This window comes from Dipodomys spectabilis, unplaced genomic scaffold, assembly GCF_019054845.1.
Source record: "Dipodomys spectabilis isolate Male_0828 unplaced genomic scaffold, ASM1905484v1 ptg000173l, whole genome shotgun sequence".
NCBI lineage: Eukaryota > Metazoa > Chordata > Mammalia > Rodentia > Heteromyidae > Dipodomys > Dipodomys spectabilis.
Window position 1 is genome coordinate 9,548,311 of NW_024870850.1, and position 26,247 is coordinate 9,574,557.

Sequence of the window (26,247 nt, forward strand, 5' to 3'; positions counted from 1 at the left end):
GCAGAAGGGTGTCCCATCGGCAAAAGTGTGGCAAGCGAGCACAGACACAAGGCAGCCTGCTTTCCTATTTACTCCTAACACAGCAGGCCCTGCATCTCTGCTGATATTGGTTGAACTCCGGTGGACAATCTGCTCTCAAATGGAATTGAATTTCTTGAGAGTTTCTTCATATGCAAATCTAATTTTTTCCACGCTTCTCTCATCTTCTCTCACCATCATAGAAACACTGCTGGGTTTACCAATTTTATTCTGACAGAGACCTTGTGCAAGAACTCAGGAGATAATTCCCTTCCCAGGTCATGGATTAAGTCTGTTTATAGCCTACTGATTAAGTCTGACTGCAGAGACTTGGGGCACTGTTCCTACAATGGTTGTAGGAATTGGTTGCTGAGGCATATTTTTGACATGACCATGTCAAAAGAGAGTTACAACATCTATAACGCTGTGTATGCCATGGCCCATGCCCTCCACCAGATGTTTCTTCGTCACATGGAAGAGCCAGGAATGCACAGTGGGAAACCAAGGGCATTTCTCCCTTCACAGGTAATGGCATTGCTTTAAGTGACCTGCTCTAGGCATGCAGCTTTTCTATTGAAGGTTTCATAGCAGATAGTACAGGGCATCTGGCTCCATTTTGGAAAATACAAGAGACACTGGGCCTATAGTGCTGACCATGAAATGACTGTAGAATTTTGAAGACAAGTTCTTGAAGATCGCTGCATCCAAGATAAGGAAATGCTGTGGCTTCTGTCTTCATCCTCACTCTGTGGGAAAAAAAACCATCCCCTTTTCAATAGGATATATCCAAATTCTCCTTGTGCATTTTCAAAATAACAGATCAAGGGTGACTAGTTCTTGAAAACCTAAGATTGTCTGGACACAAGTGGCTCACACCTGTGGTTTACTCCTGACTACAATTAACCACCAAATAGATAGAGGTGGAATTGTGGCTCAATGGATGGAATGCTTACTTTGAAAGAAAAAGAAAAACACGTTAAGTTAAGTGCCTTGGCCCTTTGGTTGAGGCACAGGGTAGGCACACACACACACACACACACACACACACACACACACACACACACACACACAAACACATACACACCATGAACTAAGTCTTGCTTAAGGTAATCTTTCATAGTTGTCATAAGTATTTTATGATTTTGCTTAGTTTATAGTTTATCTAGTTTTCAGACTGACTCTCTGATCACAATCATAAAATAAGTGATAGGAATTCATTATAAAGAGATGATGGAAGACTGTCATATAAAATGAATTCTAATATGAATTCTAACCAAATAATGATACTTAATTGGATGTGGCTAGAGTTTCATTCCCTTGAAATTGAGTTTCTCCATCCCATTTTGGATAACCAGGTTTTAGGAACTTCTTAACAAGTTAGTCCACTGTGGGTCTGAATTTGATACAGTTGATTGGATTCCTGTGATGTATGTGAATCATGTGGTGGGAAGGAAGGAAAATCTGTGTGCATCCATTGTTCTGGGGTTCTGTGATAACTCTGTGAAGCACTTTACCATACTGTAATGTGACCCTTTTAGCTGCATCCCTTTTTGAAGAAGATCAAATTTACCAATCTTGTTGAAGACCAAGTGATTTTGAATGAAGAAAGGAAATTGGAGGCAGAGTATGACATTATGAGCTTTTGGAAATTTCCAGAAGGTCTAGGACAAAGGGTGAAAGTTGACCAGTTTTCTCCAACTATGCCACATGGCCAACAACTGATTTTGTTTGAAAATCTGATAAAGTGGCCCACGGGAATTACCAAGGTGGGTCATTTATACATCTCCATTCTCTCCTTTTTTTAATGTATTGTTCAGGATGGAGAAATGGAATCATTTATAAGAAGAGAAAAAGAACCCGAAAGAGAGGACAAAAATATTAGATACGACAGACTCCATAACTTTCAGTGTTCTTTACAATTCTATGAGAACAAGAATGATTCAGAAGAGTCCCTTAAGACATCAAAAGTGTTCAGGAGCTTGAAGTGGGAATATTGTCAGGCCACCACTGCATTATACAGTCAGGAGTCCAAAGGACAAGCAAGCTCATACCTCTGAGTGCAGAGATCTTGACATCATTCAATGCTGTAGCTGTGGCTCAGTGGAGAGATGTCACCCACACATGCATGACAGAAACCCACACAGTGTTGCCTCTAATTCTGCTGGGCCATTGCTGGAAAACAGAAAAGTATCTGCACAAAGATAGAAATGTCTGGAAGCCCAACAGATTATTCCATTTACAATGAATCAAAGAAGAGAGTGCTCACTGATCTGTAGGTGCTTGTGTAATGGCTGCTATTGTTGGACAACTATGTATTCAACGCAGAGGAGTTGATGAATTTTACTACAATAAAACTTCAAGGAGAACCAAAACAGCTTAAGTAAATAAAGTAAATGGGTGTTAGACTGCCATGTCAAATGTCTACAACAAACTGTATGAAATATCTGATCACTTGCCCACTAGAGAAATGAAAACTTCAAATCCAATAATTTTTTGCCCTTTATTGAGTATAAACTTACAATTTGGGGCTAATAATTAATAGGAAGTTGCCCTTATACATTCATCATACTCCAATAGTAAAGGAAGTTAGTATTAAGTCATTTCTAAGGAAAGAGTCTAAGGTATAAGGCACCTGTTCTTGGATTCTCAGGAAAATAAAATGAATGTTTACCTTGTCAAAGAGGACAACGTACCAGAATGATTCTGATCTCATGTCTTTTGCCCATTAGCAGCAAGCCCACTGCAAACACAGTTGTAACAGTTTGTGTTTAAACAGTCACAAGTTACATTAAAATTGCTCACACTTAGCTGAGTGCCAGTGCCTTAGGCCTGTAAACTTAGCTCCTCAGAGAGCTGATATGTGAGGATCATGGTTCCAAGCCATCCTGGGAAGGAAAGTTCATGATTCTTTTATCTCCAGTAAACCAACAAAAGTCAGAATGTATACATGGTTCAAGTATTCACAAAAACAATGCTCAGAAACAACACCCAGACCCTGGCTTCAACTATCAGAACCAGCACCAAAAAAACAAAACCCATAAGAACATCAGATCACTTTCATTTCTTTAGGTGGCCAAGATGGAAATTCACTGTGAAGTACAGAAAGCTGAAGCATATGAAATAAAAAGAACAAACAGAAGACAGAGATCATAGCTTGGAAAAAATAGGAAGTTCTGAATAATATCATTGATGCTGTTATTTTTTTGTCAGTCTTGGGACTTGAACTCTGGGCCTGGGTGCTGTCCCTGAGCTCTTCAGCTGAAGGAGAGTGCTTTACTACTTAAGCCATAGCACCACTTCTGGTTTTCTGGTGATTAATTGGAGATAGTTTCAGAGACTTTCCTGCCTGGGCTGGCACTGAACCACAATCCTCAGATCTCAGCCTGTGAGTAGCTAGGATTACAGGTATAAGCCTCCAGCACCCCACCATTGATGCTGTTTTGATAAATGAGGTCCAGGCCTTTAATATTGTTGCAACAGTTCCTTTTCAGTACTCAGAAAGAGTTTAGAATAATACATGTATTGTAGGTAGGGGAAGACTTCAACAGGAAACAGAGCCAGTACAGTGTTGGTAGAAAAAAAACATTGGTTACCCATTCTGCTAACCAAACACAACTAAGGACGTATAAATCTTGGTGAACTGTGAATACAAGTGTGAAATAATTTTTGCTGACTACCCAAAGCAATTATGTTCTTATGTATGATTAATAGGTGATATTTCCAAGACTCTTAATGTATCAATTACATCATTACTTACTAGGTAGAGCTGCTTCTGCCTTTAAATACAACCAAGGGGTAAAGAACCAAAGATCTTTTCAAGCTTGGAGCCCAAGGAAAGCTCAGGCTCCATCCTCAGGACTGACGAACCAGAAGCTGGCCATTGCCAGCCTCTGTGTCAGAGGATACAAGCGTGGAACCTATACCTGTCTCTCCTTTACTCAAGTAAAGGAGAGGAAGGATGGGCTCATCATTGACTTCCATAGGACCTTGGTAAAATCAATGCCCAGAGCTCACAATGAGTCAATTTGTGCATCATATTGGACCAAATCTCAAAGGACACCCAAATAGAAATGGAAGAAGAGGAGAAAAGAGAACAACAGAAACACTAGATTTTTGAGGGGATCTCTTTAGCCATGCTGGCAAAAGATAGTGTGTCCTTTCTTCCACTGCTTTATTTTCTACTTACATTTTTCAGATCCAGTGGTGTTCAATCACCTCTTGATTGGACTAAATTACACATCATAAAAGTGTTACTGTTTTACAATGAGATATGACAAAGTAAACAAGACACAAGAAACAAAGGTTGGCTTCCTAATTTGTTATATAGTTTCTAGATGACTCTATATACTGGACCGCATATATGGTGTATAAGCATGCACATCTAAGGGAAGCTAAGAGGAGCGAAAAGAACTACAGGAAAATGGGTAAAAAAATACAACAGAGGGGCCCATCAGCTGCACTGGTCATTGATGAAAGTGAACTAAGCAACTCAAGGCTGGTGATGGGAGGGAGGGAAAGCGAGAGAAAGTGGAAACAGCTGATACTGAGCAAAAGAAAAGAAATGTACATATCACCCAATTTGGGAGAAACAGTTTTATTGTTAAAGTCTGCAGAGTTCATAAGCTTTGTAGATGAAGACAATGACAAGATGCATTGTGAAGGTTGAAATATGTTAGTGACTTCAGCTAAGTATCACTATGCCACAATACTGTGAAATTTATGTAATTATTCTCAATAAAGAAAAAGTGTTACTGTTTTAAAATACTGACTAAACCTTGAGTCATCTGTATTAACTTTTCACATTCTTGTGGAAGTCTATTATTAAATTCATTATTAATTTCAATATTATACACGCAATTTTTTTCAAGTCAGACACTAATGGCTACTTTAGAAGGCTTGGATCTGAGGATCACAGTTCAAAATTAGCCTGGACAGAAAAGTGTATGAGACTCCATCTTTAACTTACAAGTAAAAATACAGGACGGGAGGTATTTCTCAAATGGTAAAATGCCACTTGTGAATTACAAAGCCAAGAAAGGGAGTTTGGGTCCTGATTTCCAGGGCTGGTATACACACACACACACACACACACACACACACACTATTTTTTTCCATAAATTAATTTTTTATTCCCGTTTCTTCCCAGGACCCAACTCTGAAAACCATCAATCCTGTCTTTAATTTTTTTTAAAGCAAGTGATGTCTTTTCTCACGATGGTCTGTGGATGCCACTGTGGGCAGTGCCAATGATGTCAAAGGCTCAGCAGATACCAGGAAATAAAAATGCAGGGAGAGAAAAAATATCCAATATATTAAATGAAAACCAAACAAGGGTGGGAGATGAAGGGTGGGGAGATGGAAGGGCAGGGATGGGAAGGGGAAACAAAGGAGGAGGCAACAATGCTTGATGAGAAATGTACTCATTACCTTGCTCATGTAATTGTAACTCCTCTGTACGGAATTTTCACAATAAAAAAAACTTATAAATTTTTTAAAAAAAGAAAACCAACCAAATATGCCAGAGCAGGAAAAAAAGAAAAGAGATGCCCATACGTTGCAGGTGAGTCATATCAACCAGGAGAGGGGCCAGAATAGCAGGAATAGGCTATGGATCCCACCCGTGCTCCCTGGACCTGCTGCTCAGGATCTGCCCTGAGTTGGTGTTGCTGAACAAACCCTCAGACACGGACAAGGCCCTTGCCAATGCAGCCCCTCATGCTCAAGGCCCAGGTCTCCTTCTTATGATGCTCACTGCCCCATGCCCCAGGGCATGCTGGGAGTATCCTTCCCCTTCCAGAGCAGGACCCTGAGCCCCGTCTTCCCCAGAGGCGCCAAAGCATGTGCAGGGGCTAAGCAGCTTAGACATGCTGCTCGTCATGTCTGGGGACCGCTTGATGCACCCGGTGAGGCCTGCACCCTAGGTTGGTTGGCCTGGTAGGGGTAGATCTGGAAGCTCCCAGAGGCAGAAGGCGCACTCCTGCACTAACAGGAGGTGAATGGCTCATGGACCAACCAGACTGGGTACTGTGATCCAGAAGTATCTGCATATGTTCCCAGGAGGATCTGGCAATGGACTGGTAGCTTCCACCAGCCAAAGGGATAGAAGGTAGAAATTTTCTAACTGGCTTTGAGACCATCCAAAGCTAAGAATATTGCCTTGAGTTTTATGGTTTTCTTATTTTACTTCTCTTATTTTGCCACTTCTTGCCAATATTAACTCATCCAAACTCATACTTGCCTTCTTCCTCCCCCCCCCCCCCGGATTCCTTTGACAAAACAATCTTGTAGTGTGTGTTCACATTTTCTACTTTCTTATAGATATGGGTCAGATAGATAACGTGCAGTTTGCTCTACATACATATTTTTCCCATTGTTGTTTCCTTTAAGAGTCAAAGAAAAAAGTAGAAACTACGTTTAAATTTTCCTGGCTTTGGTTATTTATTTACTTCAATGTAAAACCTAATTTATGTTACTGGATTCTTTTTTTTTCTTTTTCTTTTTTGTAGGTCACAGGGCTTGAACTCTGAGCCTAGGCTCTGTCCCTCAGTTCTTCAGCTCAATGCAAGTAATCTACCACTTGAGCCACAGCACCACTCCTAGTTTTCTCAGTGGTTTATTGGAGATTAAGAGTCTCATGAAGTTTTATGCCCAGGCTGGCTTTGAGCCATGATCCTCAAATCTCAGCCTCCTGAGTAGCTATGATTATGGGTTTGAGCCAGTGACTCCCAGCTATTGCTCAATTCTTTTATTATTATTATTATTATTATTACTCAATTCTTTACACACCAAAAGGCCAATATATGAGTGTTTTTAACTAAAAGTTGCTTTCCTTTAAATATTACCTGAAGAAAGTTACAAGAGTGATATGTAAAGTGATGCAATCAGCTGCATTTTGAAAACACCAAGAGATGGTCTGAGATCCCTCAAGTTTGTTAAGTTTGGACTCTTCATGCAATGTCAGTCTACATGTGATTTTCCTGTTCTCCCTGCTTTAAAACCAAATGGGAAATATCAATTTCCAACCAGTTTGTCTAAGGATTACTACTTTACATCTTTAAAAATGTCATTTTGAGATCAAATGTTTTCAAAGATTTAATTAAACATGTAATTTTTAAAAACTCAGTAAGGAATCCAGGTGAGAGTGATTCACACCTCTAATCCTAGCTACTCATGAGGTTGAGATCTGAGAATCAGGGTACAAAACCAGCCCAGGCAGGAAACTCCTTAGGACTCTTATCTCCAATTAACCACCAGAAAACCAAAAGCAGTGCTGTGGCTCAAGGGATAGAGCATTCTCCTTGAGCTGAAAACTGAGGGACAGCACCTAGACCCAGAGTTCAAATCTCATGACCAAGGGAAGTTAGTAAATGAAAGTCTTTTTTTCTTTTAATTTAATTTAATTTTATTTGTGAACATACTGTACAGAGGAGTTACAGTACATGGGCAGGATAATGCGTACATTTCTTACCAAGCATTGCTGCCTCCTCCTTTGTTTACCCTTCACATCCCTTCCCAGCTTCTCCCCCTAATCCCAATCCTTCTCCTTCCCCCCCTTTCCCCCCCTTCCCCCCCCCCCCCCGTACCAACGTTGTAAAGCTCGTTTTGGACATGACAACTTGTACTTCTTATTGTTGCAACAGGTCCACCTGTATCCTTAAACAACTGGTTTTTCCCCATCTCCTCCACAAGTTATACTGACATCAAATATAGTGAAAGCAGGGGTTACACTGTGGGGGAGGGACATACAAAGCAACAAAGAGATAATCTTATAAAAGTGTTAGAAACACATGCATGAAAGAAAAAAAACATTAAAATACACATCTAAGGGTTCATTTTCCTGACATCACATTATCTGACCTTTTCCGCTTGACTCATACATATACTAGATATTACAAATAAGGGAAACCATGGGACATACGTTTCTTTGGGCCTGGCTTACTTCACTTAATATAATTTTTTCCAAGTTTTTCCATTTCCTAACAAATGGGGCAATGTCATTCTTTCTGATGGAGGCATAGAATTCCATTGTGTATATATACCACATTTTCTTGATCCATTCATCTACTGAGGGGCATCTGGGTTGGTTCCATATCTTAGCTATGGTAAATAATGCTGCAATAAACATAGTTGTGCTGGTAGCTTTAGTGTGGTCTTGTTTGTAAACATTAGGGTAAATGCCCAAAAGTGGGATTGCTGGGTCATAGGGGAGCTCTATGTGAAGTCTTTTGAGGAACCTCCATACTGCTTTCCAAAGTGGTTGAACAAGTTTACATTCCCACCAACAATGAAGTAAGGTTCCTTTCTGTCCACATCCCCTCCAGCATCTGTTGTTAGAGTTCTTGTTTTTTGCCGTTCTAACTGGAGTGAGGTGATATCTCAATGTTGTTTTGATTTGCATTTCTTTTATGGCTAGGGATGTTGAACATTTCTTCATGTGTCTATTGGCCATCCTTCTTTCTTCTTCAGAGAAGTTTCTCTTTAAGTCTTTCACCCACTTATTTATTGGGCAGTTGTTTCTTTGAGGATTTGTTGTTGGGGGGTTTAATTTTTTGAGTTCCAAGTATATTTTAGATATGAGACCCTTGTCCGTTGTATGGCTAGTAAAGATCTTCTCCCAATCCGTGGGCTTTCTATTGATCTTGCTAGCTATGTAGTAAATGAAAGTCTTGAGAAAGGGAATTGATGAAACAAATTGGTTTCATTTGGATACAAAATGATTTCAAAAGCAAAAACAGTCTTCATTTTTTTTGGTGTGTTGTGGGGCTTGAACTCTGGGCCTTAGCACTGTCCCTCAGCTCTTCAGCTCAAGGCTAGCACTCTACCACTTCAGTCACAGCACCACTTCCCATCTTCAATTTTTATACCCACAAAATGTTCAAGTAAGTAGCAGATGAGTACATTTTGAGTTTCATAAAATAAAGCTTATTATAAAATAATTGGTAATAAATAAGTTGATTAATTATCAAGAAAATTAATAATAACAGACACTAATGGGGATGTGGCCAAAAGGAATATTATAACACCATTGGTAATATAATATGACAAAAGATATAATATTACATGCATATTACACACACACTAGTATGGGTGTTTGTTATGTCTATGTTTATGACACTACTTAGAAGCTGAGTTGCAGAACCAGGCTCTGTTCCAATCAACACATGAATGGAAAAAGTAAATTGAGTCACACAGACACAAGGAGTCTTGAGTATGCAATTATATGTTTGAGTCAGGAATATGGGTGGAAGTGGAGAACATCGTGTTCAGTTAATCACCCTGACAAATGCAGCAGTGGTATATACTGGACACCATTTGAAAAATGAAGCATACAACCTGTGGGTGTGGTAGGGAGGGAAAAACTGGGTAACATTGTAAAAACAGAAATGTACTCAATACCTGATTTACATAATGGTAACTCGTCCGTACAACACATTTACAATACACACAGACAAACAGACATACAGAAAGAAAGCACACAGACAGATAGAGGCAACACAGATCCCCAAGTTTTCTTTTATTTTTGAAATGTAGGGAGAAGAAGGCTTAGAGTACTAGAGTAGACACCAATGTCAATGAAGTAGAAATTGTTAGCTTCTCCAGCAAGGAAACTTGATACACGGTTCAGGCAGAAAAGGCAAATTGCCCACCCTCAGGAGATGGAGGCCCATGGAGAAGACAGAGGAAAAGGAAAAAGAAGAAAATAAAAAGAGAGACAAAGTGACTTGTGGTAAGCCAGGACCACAGCGGATGTGGAAGTGACCACAGAGTCTGGGGAACTTCTCACTGTCCTAGGGAAGTGTGACCAGGATGGTCCAGGAAGTGACCTCCATGGATGAGGAAGTGACCTCAGATTGTGGGGTCCTTTGCTGACTCCCAGTCAGGTGATTGACAGGTGATTACTGGTTTCAGGCAGGTGAAGAGGAAGTGGGGAGGGCCTGTTCTCTTGGGCAGACTGAACAGAAATAGTTAGAGTAATAGATGAGGAGAATGGGATAAAAGTTTGTCCTCTGAGGCAGCCACAGGTTGCTCATACCGATAATCCTGGGTATAGAAGCAACAAAGATTTGTACCTCAGAACCCGAGTCAGGCTAGGCCCCAGCACTGATGCTCTTGCAAGGTCTTGCTGGCTACCAACACCAACTAGCATTTGCATCCTTACTTTTCCAATTTACATTTGCCAAGACCTTCCTCATAAATATATGCAGCCAGTTCACAGAACCAGCCACCATGGTGAAGTCTGTGCAGAGCAGGACCCTATGCTGTGACCATGGTTTCACTTCTAGTATGAGGAACTAATAGAGAAGACAGGTAGGGAGACATGGACAGAGCTGGCACCACGCGGTTGTCCAAGTGGGAACAAGAATTCCCGGAGCACTCAGGACATGATGTGGACCCAGCAGAGCAAGACCCATCCATACACCCACAGCTACCAGGATCCTCAGTGTGCAGGCCTGCTATGTTCCTAGAAAGTCATAGATCATGGAACATCTCTGTCTAACAGTGGACTGCCAATATATTGATAGGTGCAGTCTGATGGTCAACAACATGCAAGCACTGAAGAAGTTCAAGGTTCAGAGTGCAAATGTCTAATTGGAAAAGTGCATTGACCTTGAAGTATTTATCTGTAATGGTAGAATTCCGGGACACTGTTGGTAATACCTGCAGCAGTAAATAAATACATTGAGCTCTTCTGGATTCTTATGCATGTGCAGTTGGTATAAAAACCTGAATGGGTCATTTCACATAACTTCTGTGGCTCCCTTATGCCTAGGTTGTGAGCCTGCCCATCCTCATCTTTGATGGTGCTCCAATAACTCTGACTGGGCCTTTGCTGGCCATGGCGCTCTATGATCATTTGACCTTCAATTGGCATCCACTGCTGTCATCCATTCCCATCATCCTTAGTGACCCTTGATTGGTTGTGCTTTTTTTGTTTTCAACTTTTTGCTTTCACACAAGTTTGTGAACAACTCAACAAGAGAGGAATCCATCCCTGGAGTTTCATTATCTACTGTCTTGGATGAAATCATGGTCCTGAGGGTGTGGAGAGGAAAATGGTACACATGTTTTCTAACTTCTGTTTTGACCTTGAGTCTGGGCCCCAGATGCAGAGCCAGAGGGCAGAATGGGCTCTGTATTCCTCTAGGACAGTGGAGGCCTTCCATGTATCAAGAAGCCACAAAAACTGAAGATCCATTTAGACGCCCACCTGACACTGCAGGCACAGTCTGCATCCAGAAACACAGCTCCATGTCAAAGCAGCAGCAATGTTCCCTGTGGCTCTGACACTGCTTCTTCTCCAGCATCCTCTCCTGATCACTTTCTCTGAAGATGGCAGACACATTTGCACAGAGAAATCCGTAGCATGCAGCAAAGGAGATGTGGTCATTGCTGGATTTTACTCCCTCTATTCTTGGGAATTGGTCGTTCAAGGCTTGAATGACCCTACCCTGCAGCAACAGAACATTCAGTAAGTGATTTCTTGGATTTTCTTAAATTTTGAATTTTCTCTTTGGGTTACAGTCAGATATGGGGGAAGTTTGGACACAATCACTTATGTGCTCTGCATCTTCTACACTGCCCTCATTACAACAGCTCTACTTCATTTCAGGTGTTCCCAATGAATATTTTTCTTTCTTCCAAGTGTACAGAGTTTGCTTTCTGTCTTCCACTCCACTCCCCTTTCCAGAGATGTCCCGACCACCCCACCATCACTGTGACTCCTCCACTCATCACTGTTATTCAGGGTCACTGGGGTGACCAAGAGTCCATACAAAGACACTAAAGTGCAATGTCCCCATCCATAGGACAAAGGCCAGGGAATCTTCAATCCATTCTGCTCTTTATACTTCTTAAAACAGGGCCAATGTTTGGACCTCTTTCAGGGCAATGTTTCTTAGGATAGACCTGCAGTTTCTGTTTCTGGGGTTATTTCATGTCAGCAAAGCTGGGAATGGGGAGCTGCTGGACAGATCAGTAATAAGAGATGCATGACAGATTTGATTTTTTTCCCCTTAACTAATGTAAGTAAGCTTCTGTCCTGCTATCCATGTCTTGGCCTGTCTCCTATGTCATTCCCAGAAACTCTGTTTCCATTCCTTATTTATTGTTCCCTGCCAATAACTTCCTAAACTAGATTTGAATGTTTTTTTTTCATATATATTGTCAGAAATGGGTCTTGAACTCTGGGCTTGGATGCTGTCCCTGTGCAATTCAGCTTAAGACAAGTGTTCGATTGCTGGCAACACAGTGCCATTACCAATTTTCTAGTGGTTTATTGGAGATAAGAGTCTCATGGACTCTTCTACCCTCGTTGGCTTTGAACCCTGTTCCTCAGATCTCAGCCTCCTGAATAGATAGGATGACAGGTGGGAGCAAAGGTGCCTGGCTTTTTCATATGTTTTATACACACTTTCATTCATGCATTTGACCCAGGTGAGCTCACTACTTTCAGATCTATACAATTCACTGTAAACTAGGGAAGTCATGAATGAATCTTCTCAGACAAGTTGTGTGGAAACACCCTGTATGGGGTTTGTTCAGGAGAGGAATACTTTATTCCATGAGAGACTTATGAGAGATACTGAACCCAAATTAGTGTGGTGAGGAAGTGAGTGAAAAAGATGGGGCTCATGTGTAAACCCAGCATTAGAAACGTACCGCCATGGGAGGTGGGAGATGTCAGAGCTATCCTCTTCACTGTCCATTCTCAAATTGAGCTGTGTGTGTGTGTGTGTGTGTGTGTGTGTGTGTGTGTGTGTGTGTGCATGTTCACACACACTCTGGTACTCAGGCATCATCTCAAGTCCTTATGGCTGTTCCTTGGCATTTTTTCTGTCCTGGTTGGCACTCTACCACTTGACCTACAGCTCTGCAACAATTTCTGTGGAGTTACACAAAAAATGTGTCACAGACATTACTGCCGAAAGTGAATACAATACAAAATTCTCCTATATCATCCTTCTTAGTAGTTATAATTGCAGGCCTGAGCCACCAGTTCCCAGTTCATATTTAGTATTACTGATATTCTAGATGTCAAGCCTCAGTTACATTGCACACAATGACATCAGCAAACATCCATGAAGTTGAGATTCTCTCTATGAGAATTTCCCTAAAATGATTATATTGAATGCTAGGAGAACTCGTCGTTCTGGAACATTCTTGATTCATATTGGTATGTGATACCATCTGGCCTTTCAAATGTCTCTGAATTATACCAGTCTGTGCCTGTCTTTCCAGAAATTCCATGCAGGCTTCAGTGTTCCTGAGTCTGTAGTGACTTCCACAATGTCAACACTAGAGGGAGCTCAGGGACTGTGAGAAGTCAGCTGTGAGGCAATAAACCACTTCAGCAGCAGAGAAAACCAAAAGCAATTTTGGTGACAAATACTCTGTGGTTCTAAAAACCTCACGAGAACCCCAATGAGTCATGGGTCCAAATATGCCTTCTCCTGGGTGCACAGGAGGCCCATATGCCTCATCCACAGGGATTCTGCCTAGCAGTAGCAAGATCTGTGTGCTGGAACAGGCCTTAGACACAGCTGTGGCCACCAGAACTCTATTACACCTGGAATACTAACCAACAGGGTCACCAAAACTGATGAAGGTTAATGAAGGTTCCCTCTAAAAGTAGGGACTCTTCAGTTGGGATCTTGGACTCTGATCACAGAAGAAGAAATTCTAGATAAGTCACAACAGTAAGAAAATGTGGCAGAGCTTTCCTGAGTAAGGAAGAAAACAAACAAGCAGGTAGACAAACAGGAAACAAAAAGGCAAAGACACACTCTAACTGAGGAGAGACACACAGCTCTTGGGCTGCCAGGGGTATACAGATGGTAAAGGCAAGACGTCTGACTTCAAAGTTACACAAACATCAGTTTGTCATCTTTGCACTAATCACTCCTGGTGTTACACTTTCTGAGTTTCTGTATGTTTTGGCCATTCTTTCCAGATGACAGGGAAGGAAGGTGTGCTGTTGTCTATATTTGGCATAGGATGTTGCATATGTTTTGGGGGAGCCTTTTGGGGGGAAGGCATTTGCCCTACAAGACAACTGTTAATTCATATGATGAGAAATGCATCTCTCAGGAAGCAATGCAACCTGTTGCCTCTCTTTGAAGTAAAGATACTAGCCCTGTGTTTCTAAATCACATGTTTCTGAGTTGCCTTCTCTAGGACTCATTTTTTTCCTTAATTTATCCAGCTTCTTTTTGTGCTCAATGACTTTGGTCCCTTAATATTAAGTTATTTAGATGGATGAATAGCTCTCTGTTTACTGTGAGCTTCCCATACCTCATTTTTTACTAATCTATTCTATTCCATTTTCCCCTAAATGACTTCATTACCTTAATATTAAGGGAAGTAGATGGACAAGCTTTAAGCTTTGAGTTTTTGAATTCCTGGAATGCATTAACCAGGCCTCATTTTCCTTAGTCTATCCTGCCTGAGTACAGCATCCTCAGTCTACTGAGATCAAGACCAATACAGTGCTGGGTGAGGACTAAGACTGACTCAGCTTGAATGTGGTAGAGGTGTGCTCATGATCCAAGATGCCCACAACAATATACAATTAGTGATAGCTAATATAGAATTCAGATTGTCTGGTTGTAGATGACTTTCTCAGGTATTGAGGTTATTACAAAGTCTGCCAGAGGCTGTCCTGGCTATATGGTCATGGCACAGTTCTAATGCTATTACCTAGCCCAAACTAAGCTGTGGGAAAATATCACCATCTTACTTCCCTGTCTTACCTATTATAATTGGGATGGAAAACCATGCGATGCTACAGCAGCATGGTAAATTTTGTAAAGGAAGCCACAAGCTGGGCATAGGTGGCTGACGCCTAGAATTCTAGCTACTTAGGAGGCTGAGATCTGTGGACCGGGGTTCAATGCCATCCCAGACAGAAAAGACTGTGAGACTTTTATCTCCAGTAAAGCAAAAAAAAAGCCAGATGTGGCTCTGTGCCTCATGTGCTAGAGAGCTAGTTTTAAGGTGAAGATTTTAGGGTCAGATGCCAGGCCTAGAGTTCAAGCCCCACAACAAACAAAAAATAAAAGCAAGCCACAGGACCATCTTGGTGAACACCACCATCTACTCAGGCTATCTAGCATCCCCAAAGCCCAAATTGTCATGTGGATACACTTAAGCCACAATCTAGCTTATGCTGATGTAGACTAATGCACACTGGATTCCTAGAGAGCCTTCAGTTCCTGCCTGGTGCCATCTTGAGCACTGTCCTTCTAGGGCAGTGGTCCCTGAAATTATTCACTGTGCAACGAGACTGGACTGAGCCAGATAGCAACAGAGTCACATAGCCACAGTGGCTTCACAACGCTAAGCAAGAAGACAGGTGTCACCCTACTCCACTCAGGGTGGAAACTGATGCAAATGGCATTTGGTTCTGCCTCAGCTACTTTCCAAAACCTCCTGAAAGATTCTAATGGAAGCTGTGGTGCTAGCACCAAACAGTGCCTCTAGATTATTCTGGATAATTGGTCCAATCATGACATGCCTGACAAAGGGTTCTAAGAAAAACTGTGACCCAATCTTCTGCCCTGCTCACTATAAGGTTGTATCCCACAGCTGCTGTCGTTCACGAGAATGGAGGAGGGAGGTTGTGGCAGTGTCTTCCTTCTCTGTCCTAAACCAGTTCTAGAGGCACAATCTAAAGGTTGGACCCAAGAGTAGAAACTATAAGCACATCCCCAGCACTGGTCTCAGTGTATGGGGATGGTGCTGAGATTTAACTTTAATTCTCTCCCTCCCTGCAATGTCGGAGGGTTTCTGTCCATAATGAGCTACTAATGCTGTTAATGGGGAGGAAAATGGAGATGGCTTCTTCCCCTTTTTCTCACACATCCTTTCCTGTTGTTTGTTCTACTAGAGAAGTATCCTCCAGTCCACACTCCCTCACTCTCTTCTGTTCATTGTTGGGTGAGGCAATCTTTATGTTATAGCTTCCTTGGCTGCCATCTTGCTCTGCTTCTAGGAATCCCCTTGAATGATGAGATACTCTGAGTCAGCTTAGTGTGCCTCTACCACATCAAATGGATTTTGTACTTCTGTGATTTCTTTACTTTCCTCACAAGGCAAGATTCACTTCTTTGCAGAAGGATGCACCATTGGCAAATGTGTAGCAAGCGAGCACAGACACAAAGCAGACTGCTTTCCAATTTACTCCTAACACAGCAGGCACTGCCTCTCTGTTCATACTGGCTGAACTCAGGTGACAATCTGCTCCCAATTGGAATTGAATTTCTTAAGATTTTTTCCATATGCACAGCTAATTTAAGGTACTAAATGATTTGGGATGTAAGCTGGGCCTGCTCCTATGTCACGGCACACAGCAGTGTTTTTCACTTATCCATATGGGGCAGAGAGGAAAAGCCAGCTGGCTCATTCCCCCCCCCCCCCGCCTCTCTCTCTCTCTCCCTCTCTGTCTCTCTGCAATCTCAGAAGAAAAGTCATCTCATGTATGCTGATCAAAACCTGTTCAGGAACTCTCCCAATTCTAAGAACTTTTCTTAGACTCCAAATTAGAATGCCACCTGGTTGGATCTATACATATTACTGTGTGTAGAAATCAACATTTGATTCAACAAAGTCATGAGATTTGCAGTTAATCATTTGTAATACTTGTATACCTACCCAAATTTTGTGATTTCTGTGCAGTATCAACTTAAAGAAATACCAATTACTTCTCACCCTGGTGCTGGCTGTGGAGGAGATCAACAAGAATCCCCATCTGCTACCCAACATGACTCTGGGGTTTGAGATCTATACTGTGCATTACTCAGGTACTGATCTGTTAGAGGATCCACTCACCTGGCTGTCTGGGAAGAATAAAAACATCCCTAATTACACCTGCAGAAGAGACAGCAAAGCTATAGCGGCACTCACAGGAACCTCAAGCACATTTGTCCCAATAGGGACACTGCTGGACCTCTACAAACTTCCACAGGTGAGGCTGGGAGGGGTGGGCAGATGTGAAGCCATATCCACAGTGACCCTGCCCTCAACAGGCTGAAGAGGAGGTGGTATCACAAACCCTTCTAAATGCATAATCTCACAGGGAGAAGCCTCCAAAAGTGGGTGGGACATACACATTTTCATTGCTGCAAATAGAAGGAGGGGTGTTGAGAGGAAAGGATGACCCAAAACTCTGAGCCTTATCTGTACATGTCTACAAAGACTTCAGAACATGGGAGATGACTTTGCAAATGGGATAAGCAAACTTTTGTTCCCACCACTGTACTACCAGTTGTTGTTTCATTCACATCAGGACTGAGATTTGCCTATGACCATCCTCTTCCTGATGTTGTTTCCATTTGTTCCTTGTAGTTCATCTTTGGGGCTTTTGATCCTCTCCTGAGTGACCATGGAAAGTTTGGTACTGTCTATCAGATGGCTGCCAAGGACTCAGGTCTAGCCCTGGCCATGGTCTCCTTGATGCTTCATTTCAGCTGGAACTGGGTGGGACTATTCATCACCGAAGAAAACTATGGAATGTGGTTCCTCTCAGAATTGAGGGAAGAGATGGGCAAGAGTAGAGTCTGCTTTGCCTTTGAGAACATGATCACTTACAATGTCCTTTCAGATATATCAGATGATCTATCGATGCAGCGCCAGCTAATGGACTTATCAACCAATGTGATTATCATTTATGGGGACAGTAAATTTCTACTAAGCTTTATTCTTAAATTTAGGCACTTTTTAATTATAGGCAAAGTCTGGGTCCTGAACTCACCCTATGATGATGTGACTATTGCCAAAAGACATTTTCTGATTGACTCTTTCCATGCACCTCTTATCTTCTCTCACCATCATAGAAACACTGCTGGGTTCACCAATTTTATTCTGACAGAGTCCTTCTCCAAGAACTCAGCAAATAACTCCCTTCCCAGGTCATGGATTCAGTCTGTTTATAGCCTACTGATTAAGTCTGACTGCAGAGACTTGGGGCACTGTTCATACAATGCCACACTGCATTGGTTGCTGAGGCACATTTTTGACATGACCATGTCAGATGAGAGTTACAACATCTACAATGCTGTGTATGCTGTGGCCCATGCCCTCCACCAGATGTTTCTTCATTACATGGAAGAGACAAGAGTGCACAATGGGCAACTCACGGCATTTCTCTCTTCACAGGTAATGGCTTTGCTTTTGGGTGACCTACTCTAGGCATGCAGAACTTCTATATAAGCTTTCATAGCAGATGCAACTGGGTTGTCTGGCACCATTTTGGCAAATACAAGAGAGTCTGTTGTGCTCTCCATGAAGTGACGATAGAGCTGTGAAGACAATGTTCTTGAAGAACGCTGCATCTGTGACAAGGGAATGTTGTGTCTTCTGTCCCCATCCTCACTATGTTTGGAAAAAACCGTCCCCTTTTCAATAGGATATATTCAAATTTTCCTTGTACCTTTTTAAAATAACAGATTAAGGGTGACTAGTTTTTTTATTGTGAAAATACTTTACAGAGGGGTTACAATTACATGGGCAAGATAATGAGCACATTTCTTACCAAGCATTGTAGTCTCCTCCTTTGTTTCCCCTTCCCATCCCTTCCATAACGACTTCTACATCCCATTGTTGCAATTGGTTCACCTGTATGCGTATTTAAACGATTTCTTTTTCCCCTTCCCCTCCACAAATTATACCGACATCAAATACAGGGGTTATACTGTGGGGGAGGGACATACAAAGCAACAAAGAAATAAACTTATAAATGTGTTAGAAACAATCACATGAAAGAAAAAAAACATTTGAATATATATCTTAGGGTTCATTTCCCTAACATCACCTTATCTGAACTTTTCTGCTTGACTCAGACATATACTAGATGTTGCAAATAAGGGAATCCATGGGACCTATGTTTCTTTGGGCCTGGATTACCCTACTTAATATAATTTTTTCCAAGCCTTTCCATTTCCTAACAAATTGTGCAATGTCATTCTTTCTGATGGAGGCATAGAGTTCCATTTTGTATATATAACACTTTTTCTTGATCTATTTATCTACTATGGGCATATGGGTAGGTTCCACATCTTAACTATAATAAATAATGCTGCAATAAGCATAGTCATGCTAGTAGCTTTAGTGTGGTCCTGTTTGTAAACATTTGGGTTAATGTCCAAAATTGAGATTGCTGGGTAATAGGGGAGCTCTACGTGGAGTCTTTTGAGGAACATCCATACTACTTTCCAAAGTGTTTGAACATGTTTACACTCCCACCAACAATGCAGTAAGGTTCCATTCTGTCCACATCCCCTCCAGCATCGGTTGTTATTAAAGTTCTTGATTTTAGCCATTCTAACTGGAGTGAGGTGATATCACAATATTGTTTTGATTTGCATTTCTTTTAAGGATAGGGAGGTTGAGCATTTCTTCATGTGTCTATTGGCCATCCTTCTTTCCTCTTCAGAGAAGTTTCTCTTTAAGGCTTTAGCCTACTTATTTATTGGGCAGTTGCTTCTTTGAGAATTTCTTATTGGGGCATTTAATTTTTGAGTTCCAAGAATATTTTAGATATGAGACCCTTGTCTGTTGTATGGCTAGTGAAGATCTCCTCTAAGAGTGACTAGTTCTTGAAAACCTAATATTGCCTACACACAAGTGGTTCACACCTGTGGCTCACTCATGACTACAATTAACCAACAAAAAGACAGAGGGGGAGCTGTGGCTCAATGGACCGAATGATTACTTTGAAAAGAAAAAAAAAAACAAAACGAGTTGAGCACCTAAACTGTGAGAACACACCACAGGGCAGGCATGAACACACCACAGGGCAGGCATACACACACACACACACACACACACACACACACACACACACACACACACACACAGAGAGAACGAAGTCTTGCTTAGGTAATCTTTCATAATTGTCACAAATATTCTATGATTCTAGTAAGTTTATTATTTACCTATATTTCAGACTGATTCTCTTATCAGAATCACAAAACAAGTGATTGGAATGCAATTTAGAGAGTCTGTTGGGGCCTATCATATGATAATTCATTATTTTGTTGGATGTGGCTAGAGTTTCATTCCCTTGAAATAGAGTTTCTGCAACCGATCCTGGATACCCAGGTTTTAGAACTTAGTAACAGTTTAGTCTGCTGTGGGCCTGCATTTGATACAGTTGGTTGGATTCTTGTGCTGTGTGTGAATCAGGGGATAGGAATGAAGAGTAATCCATTGTTCTGGGGTTCTGTGATAACACTGGGAAGCACTTCACCATACTATAATGTGTCCCTTTTAGCTGCATCCCTTTTTGAAGAAGATCCAATTTACCAATCCTGTTGGAGACCAAGTGGTTTTGAATGAGGAAAGGAAATTGGAGGCAGAGTATGACATTAAGAGCTTTTGGAATTTTCCAGAAGGTCTGGGACAAAAGGTGAAAGTTGGCAAGTTTTCTCCATCTAGGCCACATAGTCAACAACTGGTTTTGTTTGAAAATCTGATAGAGTGGCCCATAGGAATTACCAAGGTGGGTCATTTCTACTTTTGTTACTCTCTCCTTTTAAAAAAATGTATTGCTTTTAGGAAGTAGCTGTAGAAAGACCTTACAATTCCCTAAGTCAGATTATGATCACAATGCTTCTAGGCAATGTCACCACATCCTTATTTCTCCCCCAGGGTCAGCCGTTTCTAACCATAATGGCATGATCTATATATAAATGAGCAGTAAGCTTATCCTGTTTTAAAGTTAGCTCAATGAAACTATGGCTCATTGGTGTACATTTCAAAACTTTCTGTTTCTGGAAGTTTCTTACTAACAGATTCATGGAAGGAACAGGGGAACATATCATGATCAAAATGTTGTTCTATGTTTGCATAGTGAATATCATAAAAGTTAAATGACACCTGTGAATCATCATTCCAGCACTGTGACAAAATATCTGAGGGAATCAAATGAGAAGGCAGAAGGGCTTGCTTTGCTTCTGCCTGGAGATTTCAGACCATGGTTGGATAGATTGTTGCTTCTTAGTCTAGTGAGACAGGATGTAATGAAATGAGCATCTGCCAGTAAAATTCACCCACTTCATGACAGCTAGGAAGCCAAGAGAGATGTGAATGGCCCTGGGTACAGTAGCACCTCTACAGCAATCAGCCATGCTTTAGAGTGTGGGTTTGAAATTTCCCTGAGTGATTTTCCTCTCATGCTCTTATTCATCTGTAAACAGATCACATAATTCAAGAATAGGATGCAGGATTAACTCCCATTTCCTAATTTCATAGAGTTAACATCCAACACTTCAAGGCTCCATGACTTCCCGATAGTATGAGTGCTGGGTGTTGAGGCCCCACATATTCTTCAGCTCATGTCAGATGAAACTGTAAGAAGATTCAGTAAATTCATTTTCTGTATGCATATAAATATTATGTGTTTTGATGATCATTTCCCCTAAATCACTGGAGTAGCTCAGATGTCAGGTAAAAGCATAAATGGTCACTAACTTTCATCTGATTATTCTCAGACTCCTCAGTCTGTGTGCAGTGAGAGCTGTGGTCCTGGATTCAGGAAAGCCTCTCTGGAGGGAAATGCTACCTGTTGCTTTGATTGCACTCCTTGCCCAGAGAATGAGATTTCTAATGTGACAGGTGAGTCTGTTAGTTAGAGAAATTCCCCATCTCTCCTTCCTACCCTTCAGTCCATGCAAGCCAGTGGAGTGATCTACAGTAACATGGCAGGAACACACATGCACCTTCACGCAGAGTTCCAGGGCAACGTTAACCATACTTCTCCTTAGAAGAAACACCCACTGCCCCTCCATACATCTCTGACTGTATTTTCTAATCTATTACAGACTTCATCTTGAGAATACCCATGTTCCCCTCTCCTCAATCGCATTTTTTATATTTAAAGAAAATGTTTACCCATGGTTTCCATTATTTGTAATACCTACTGTTTGTCTAGGACAAGCAGAAAAGGTCAAAAGCTAGGTACTATGACCATATAAGTTGATGTTAAGTGAAATGAACGCCAAGATTGGGGCGTTTATAATGACCATGTGATTTTTTTCTTTCTTTGGTATGTTCCACCCCCATGGTATAACCCCTGTTTTCAATGTATTGGATTTGGTGCCCTGCATCTTGTATATACATTTTCCTAATTTGGGGAGGGCAAGGAAAAAACAAACTGCTTAAATAGGGATACAGTTGCCCCATTTTAGCCAGGAGATGTACAAGACACTATATTGAAAACGAATTTACAACTTTGGCATTGTTGGGGGAGTACTTGGGGATGTGGACAAAGAAGGGATGGTTAGGCAAAAACAAAGCAGGAGGCAAAATCCTAGAAGGGAAATGTACACTTTACCTTACTCATGTAAATGTAACTACTCTGTACAGTATTTTTACAATAAAAAACATTAAAAAAAAGGGGGGAAACAATGCTCCATAGGAAAATACTCATTACCTTAATCATGTAACTGTAACCACTTTGTACAGTATCTTAACAATAAAACATATATTTAATAAACAAGGGAGAAATGGAGAAAATAAGAGCTAAACTGAAAAAAAGGAAATATCAAGGACCAGTTGTTGATCTTTGAAATGATATGCAAATCATCATGGAATTGTGGACCTAACACAGCCTTTCATTTCTGAGTGCCTATTGCTGCTCATTTCTAATTAAATGTTATTTGCTATTTAGCATGCACTAATAATACAACGGGCTTTGTTATGGTCACTCCATGCCTGACACTGGCACTAGGCTGCTAGCAATTCTTCAAATATAAAAGATTCAGAAATAGTTTATCATCTCCATTTCATTTCTCTTCTCCCTCCTCCAGCTGATCTTTCCCAGACCTTATCATATCAGTGGAGGAGCACTGTTCTTGACACAGATCAAATGCTCAAGAAGTTTGTGAGATTGAGGAGATTGAGGTTTGGATTAGACCCTCTTGCACAAAGTGAATTGGTTGGGCTGAGTCTCTATTCTCCATTATGTCTTGAATGAGTAGCAGAGAGCCAGAGTGCTATGACCTATGAAGAATGCAGAACATAATGCTGGTAATCATATATTACACCTGTAATCCAAGCAATTTAAGCAGTTGAGATTTGAGGATGAAACTTCGATGTAATGATGTACAGGAAACTCAGTAAGATTCTTTATCACCATTAAGCACCCAAAAAGCTGAAATTGGAGCTGTGGCTCAAGTGGTAGAGTGGTAGTTTTGAGCATGAATACTCTGAAAAACATCCCATGGCAAGAGTTCAAGCAATGGAGGAAAGAGAGACAGATGGAAGGAAGAAAGGAGCTAGAGAAGGAAGGAGGGAGGGAGGGAAAGAGGAAAGGAAGGAAGGAAGGAAAGAGAAGGAAGGAAGGAAGGAGGAAAGAAAGAAAACATAAACATAAAAACGGAAAGGGAAGAGGGAAAGAAGAAGAAATGTGAGAAAGAGATTTGATGTGAAAGCATTTTGATATAGAGTTGCTCTGTTGGTATTGAACTCACTACTGGTCAACTGGTGAATCAGGGGAAATGTGATAGCTACTTGAATGAAGGGGGTTGAGAGGAAAGACAAATACTAAACACAAACTAATAGTGATTCTCACACCTCACCAGACATGGAGCAGTGTGTCAGGTGTGCAGATCATCAGTTTGCCAACATCCAGAGAAATCACTGCCTGATGAAAACTGAGGGCTTCCTGGCTTATGAAGACCCCTTGGGTATGGCTCTGGCTTGCACAGCTCTTTGCTGCTCTGCACTCACAGCTGCAGTTCTTGGGGTGTTTATCAAGCACCAAAACACCCCTATTGTCAAGGCCAATAACTGGGCCCTCAGCTATATCCTGCTCATCTCCCTCACCTGCTGCTTCCTCTGCTCCTTGCTCTTCCTTGGCCGTCCCCACACAGCCACCTGCATCCTGCAGCACACCACATTCGCAGTGGTCTTCACTGTGGCTGTCTCCACGGTCCTGGCCAAGACCATCACTGTGGTTCTGGCCTTCACGCTCACTGCTCCAGGGAGAAGCACGAGGCAGTGGCTGCTGTTCTGGGTTCCTAACCTCCTCATCCCCATCTGCACTCTCATCCAGGTGACCCTCTGTGGACTCTGGCTGCGAATCTCTCCTCCCTTTGTGGACAAAGATGCACAATCTGAACATGGCTACATCATCATCCTGTGCAACATGGGCTCCCTCACTGCCTTCTACTGTGTCCTGGGATACCTTGGCTCTCTGGCCCTGGCCAGCTTCACTGTGGCTTTTCTGGCCAGAAACCTGCCTGACACCTTCAATGAGGCCAAGTTCCTGACCTTCAGCATGCTGGTGTTCTGCAGTGTGTGGCTCACCTTCCTGCCTGTCTACCACAGCACCAAGGGGAAGGCCATGGTGGCCGTGGAGGTCTTCTCCATTTTGGCCTCCAGTGCAGGTCTCCTAGGCTGCATCTTTGCCCCCAAGTGCTACATCATCCTGATAAGACCTGAGAGAAATTCTTTCTCCAGGTTCAGGGAGAGATCAGGTTCTGGAAGAAACAAACATTAAGATAAACATAGATGTTGCCTAGAATATTTAGAGGCTCTGAGAGCAATCTGTATCACATCTTAGTTTACTGTGAGGACTTCTTTGAACAAACAAGTTACTCTAATTCATTCCTCTGGTTATGTTAGAGACATAGCACATTCCCAACAAGACCTCCAAAATTTGCATTCTAACTTGGATATTTTATGATTCCTCCAGTGTAATCTGTCCTTTATACTATCATACTTTCTAATGACTACATTATCTACTGTGCTTATTCTTTTCTCTTTCCTGTATCAATTATTCTTCCTACCTATACTATATCACTGCTTGAATATCACTATATTAGTATGGGAAGTTACTCGTATATTAAGTTACGTTGTTGAACATTTCCATGCTTTCATTATGGTAACTCAAGTACATTCTCTGACCTAGCTGCATATTTCTGTCACATATTTTCTATTTTGCTACATTACTGAGTTTATTTTACTGGAAAATCTCTCATTCTTTCTTTTCTTTCTTTAAGAATTTTAGAGCACGATGTTAATCTATTGCAGTTTCCAACAGGAATCTATGAATGTATTTTTTAGGGAAGAAATGCGAGTGCACCAACATAACTACAGTTGTCCAAATGAGCAGCTGCAGCAATCGTTTGCTTATTGGATATTATTTCTTATTGAAATCCAAAAATACTGAGTACACAATTGGCCAAGCAGAGCCTTGTCATCCCAGTCCCTAAGAATCCTCAATATTAATGGATGGAGAAATAGAATCATTTACAAGAAGAGAAAAAGCTCCCCAAGTGAGGACAAAAACATCAGATAGGATCAGACTTCAAAACTCTCAATGTTCTTTACAATTCTATGAGAACAAGAATGATTCTGAAGAGTCCCAAAGAAATCAAAGTGTTGAGGAGCTTGAAGTAGGAATATTGTCAGGCCACCACCACGTTGTACAGCCAGAAGGAGTCCAATGGATAAACAAGCACATGCTTCTGAGTCCAGATATCTTGATGTCATTCAATGCTGTAGTGTGGCTCAGTGGAGTGACGTCACCCCCACATGGATGACATAGATACGCATAGTGATGTCTCTAATTCTGTTGGGCCATGGATGGAAAATAGAAAAGCATCTGCACCGAAACAGAAATGTCTGGAATCCAAACAGATTATCCCACTTACAATGACTCAAAGAAGAGAGTACTCACTGTTCTGTATAGATGCTCATTTAATAATTGCCACTTCTGGTTTTCAGTGGTCCATTGGAGAAAAGAGTTTCTTGGAATTCCCTGCCTGGGATGGCTTTGAACTGCAATCCTCAGATCTCAGCATCCTGAGTAGCTAGGATCACAGGCATGAGGCACCAGCACCTTGTCATTGATTCTGTTTTGATAACTGAGTTTCAGACCTTCAATATGATTGTGAAAGTCCCTCTGCAGTACTCAGAAAGTGTTTAGAATAATACAGATATTGTAATTTGGGGAAGAACTTAACAGGATCAGAACCATTACTGTATAGGTAGAAAGAAAAAAAATTTTGGTTACCCATTCTGGTAACAAATCACAACTATAAGAACGTATAAAACATAGGGAACTGAAGCATTCACACAAGTGGTGAAATAATTTTTACTGCGCTGTCCTACCATCTGACTTCCCAAAACCATTATGTTGATATTTATGAGTAAGAGGTGGTATTTCCAAGACTCTCTTCATGTATCTAATACATCAGTACTTACAGGGTAGAGATGCTTCTGTCT

General features: G+C 41.4%; 1 protein-coding gene and 1 non-coding gene across 2 annotated transcripts; both read left to right on the plus strand.

Moving 5' to 3' along the window:
- Positions 1-405: 405 nt before the first annotated feature.
- LOC122119624 (vomeronasal type-2 receptor 116-like) lies at positions 406-24,517 on the plus strand. Its single transcript, XM_042693628.1, has 8 exons — positions 406-543; positions 1,557-1,784; positions 11,322-11,488; positions 16,693-16,981; positions 17,362-18,171; positions 20,288-20,515; positions 21,507-21,630; positions 23,598-24,517. Exons 1-8 carry the CDS (start codon positions 406-408, stop codon positions 24,515-24,517), a joined length of 2,904 nt encoding a protein of 967 aa, XP_042549562.1.
- Positions 5,210-5,295, plus strand: LOC122119995. The gene has a single exon (XR_006149617.1). It is a non-coding gene; the product is annotated as a small nucleolar RNA SNORD35 (small nucleolar RNA).
- Positions 24,518-26,247: the final 1,730 nt, after the last annotated feature.

What these genes read in the sequence shown, in the direction of transcription:
- LOC122119624 (XM_042693628.1), top strand. Translation starts at nt 406, where the DNA reads ATGACCATGTCAAAAGAGAGTTACAACATCTATAACGCTGTGTATGCC. An exon ending in GGGCATTTCTCCCTTCACAG is followed by an intron (nt 544 to 1,556) that starts GTAATGGCATTG and finishes TGACCCTTTTAG; the next exon opens with CTGCATCCCTTTTTGAAGAA. An exon ending in ACCTCTACAAACTTCCACAG is followed by an intron (nt 16,982 to 17,361) that starts GTGAGGCTGGGA and finishes TGTTCCTTGTAG; the next exon opens with TTCATCTTTGGGGCTTTTGA.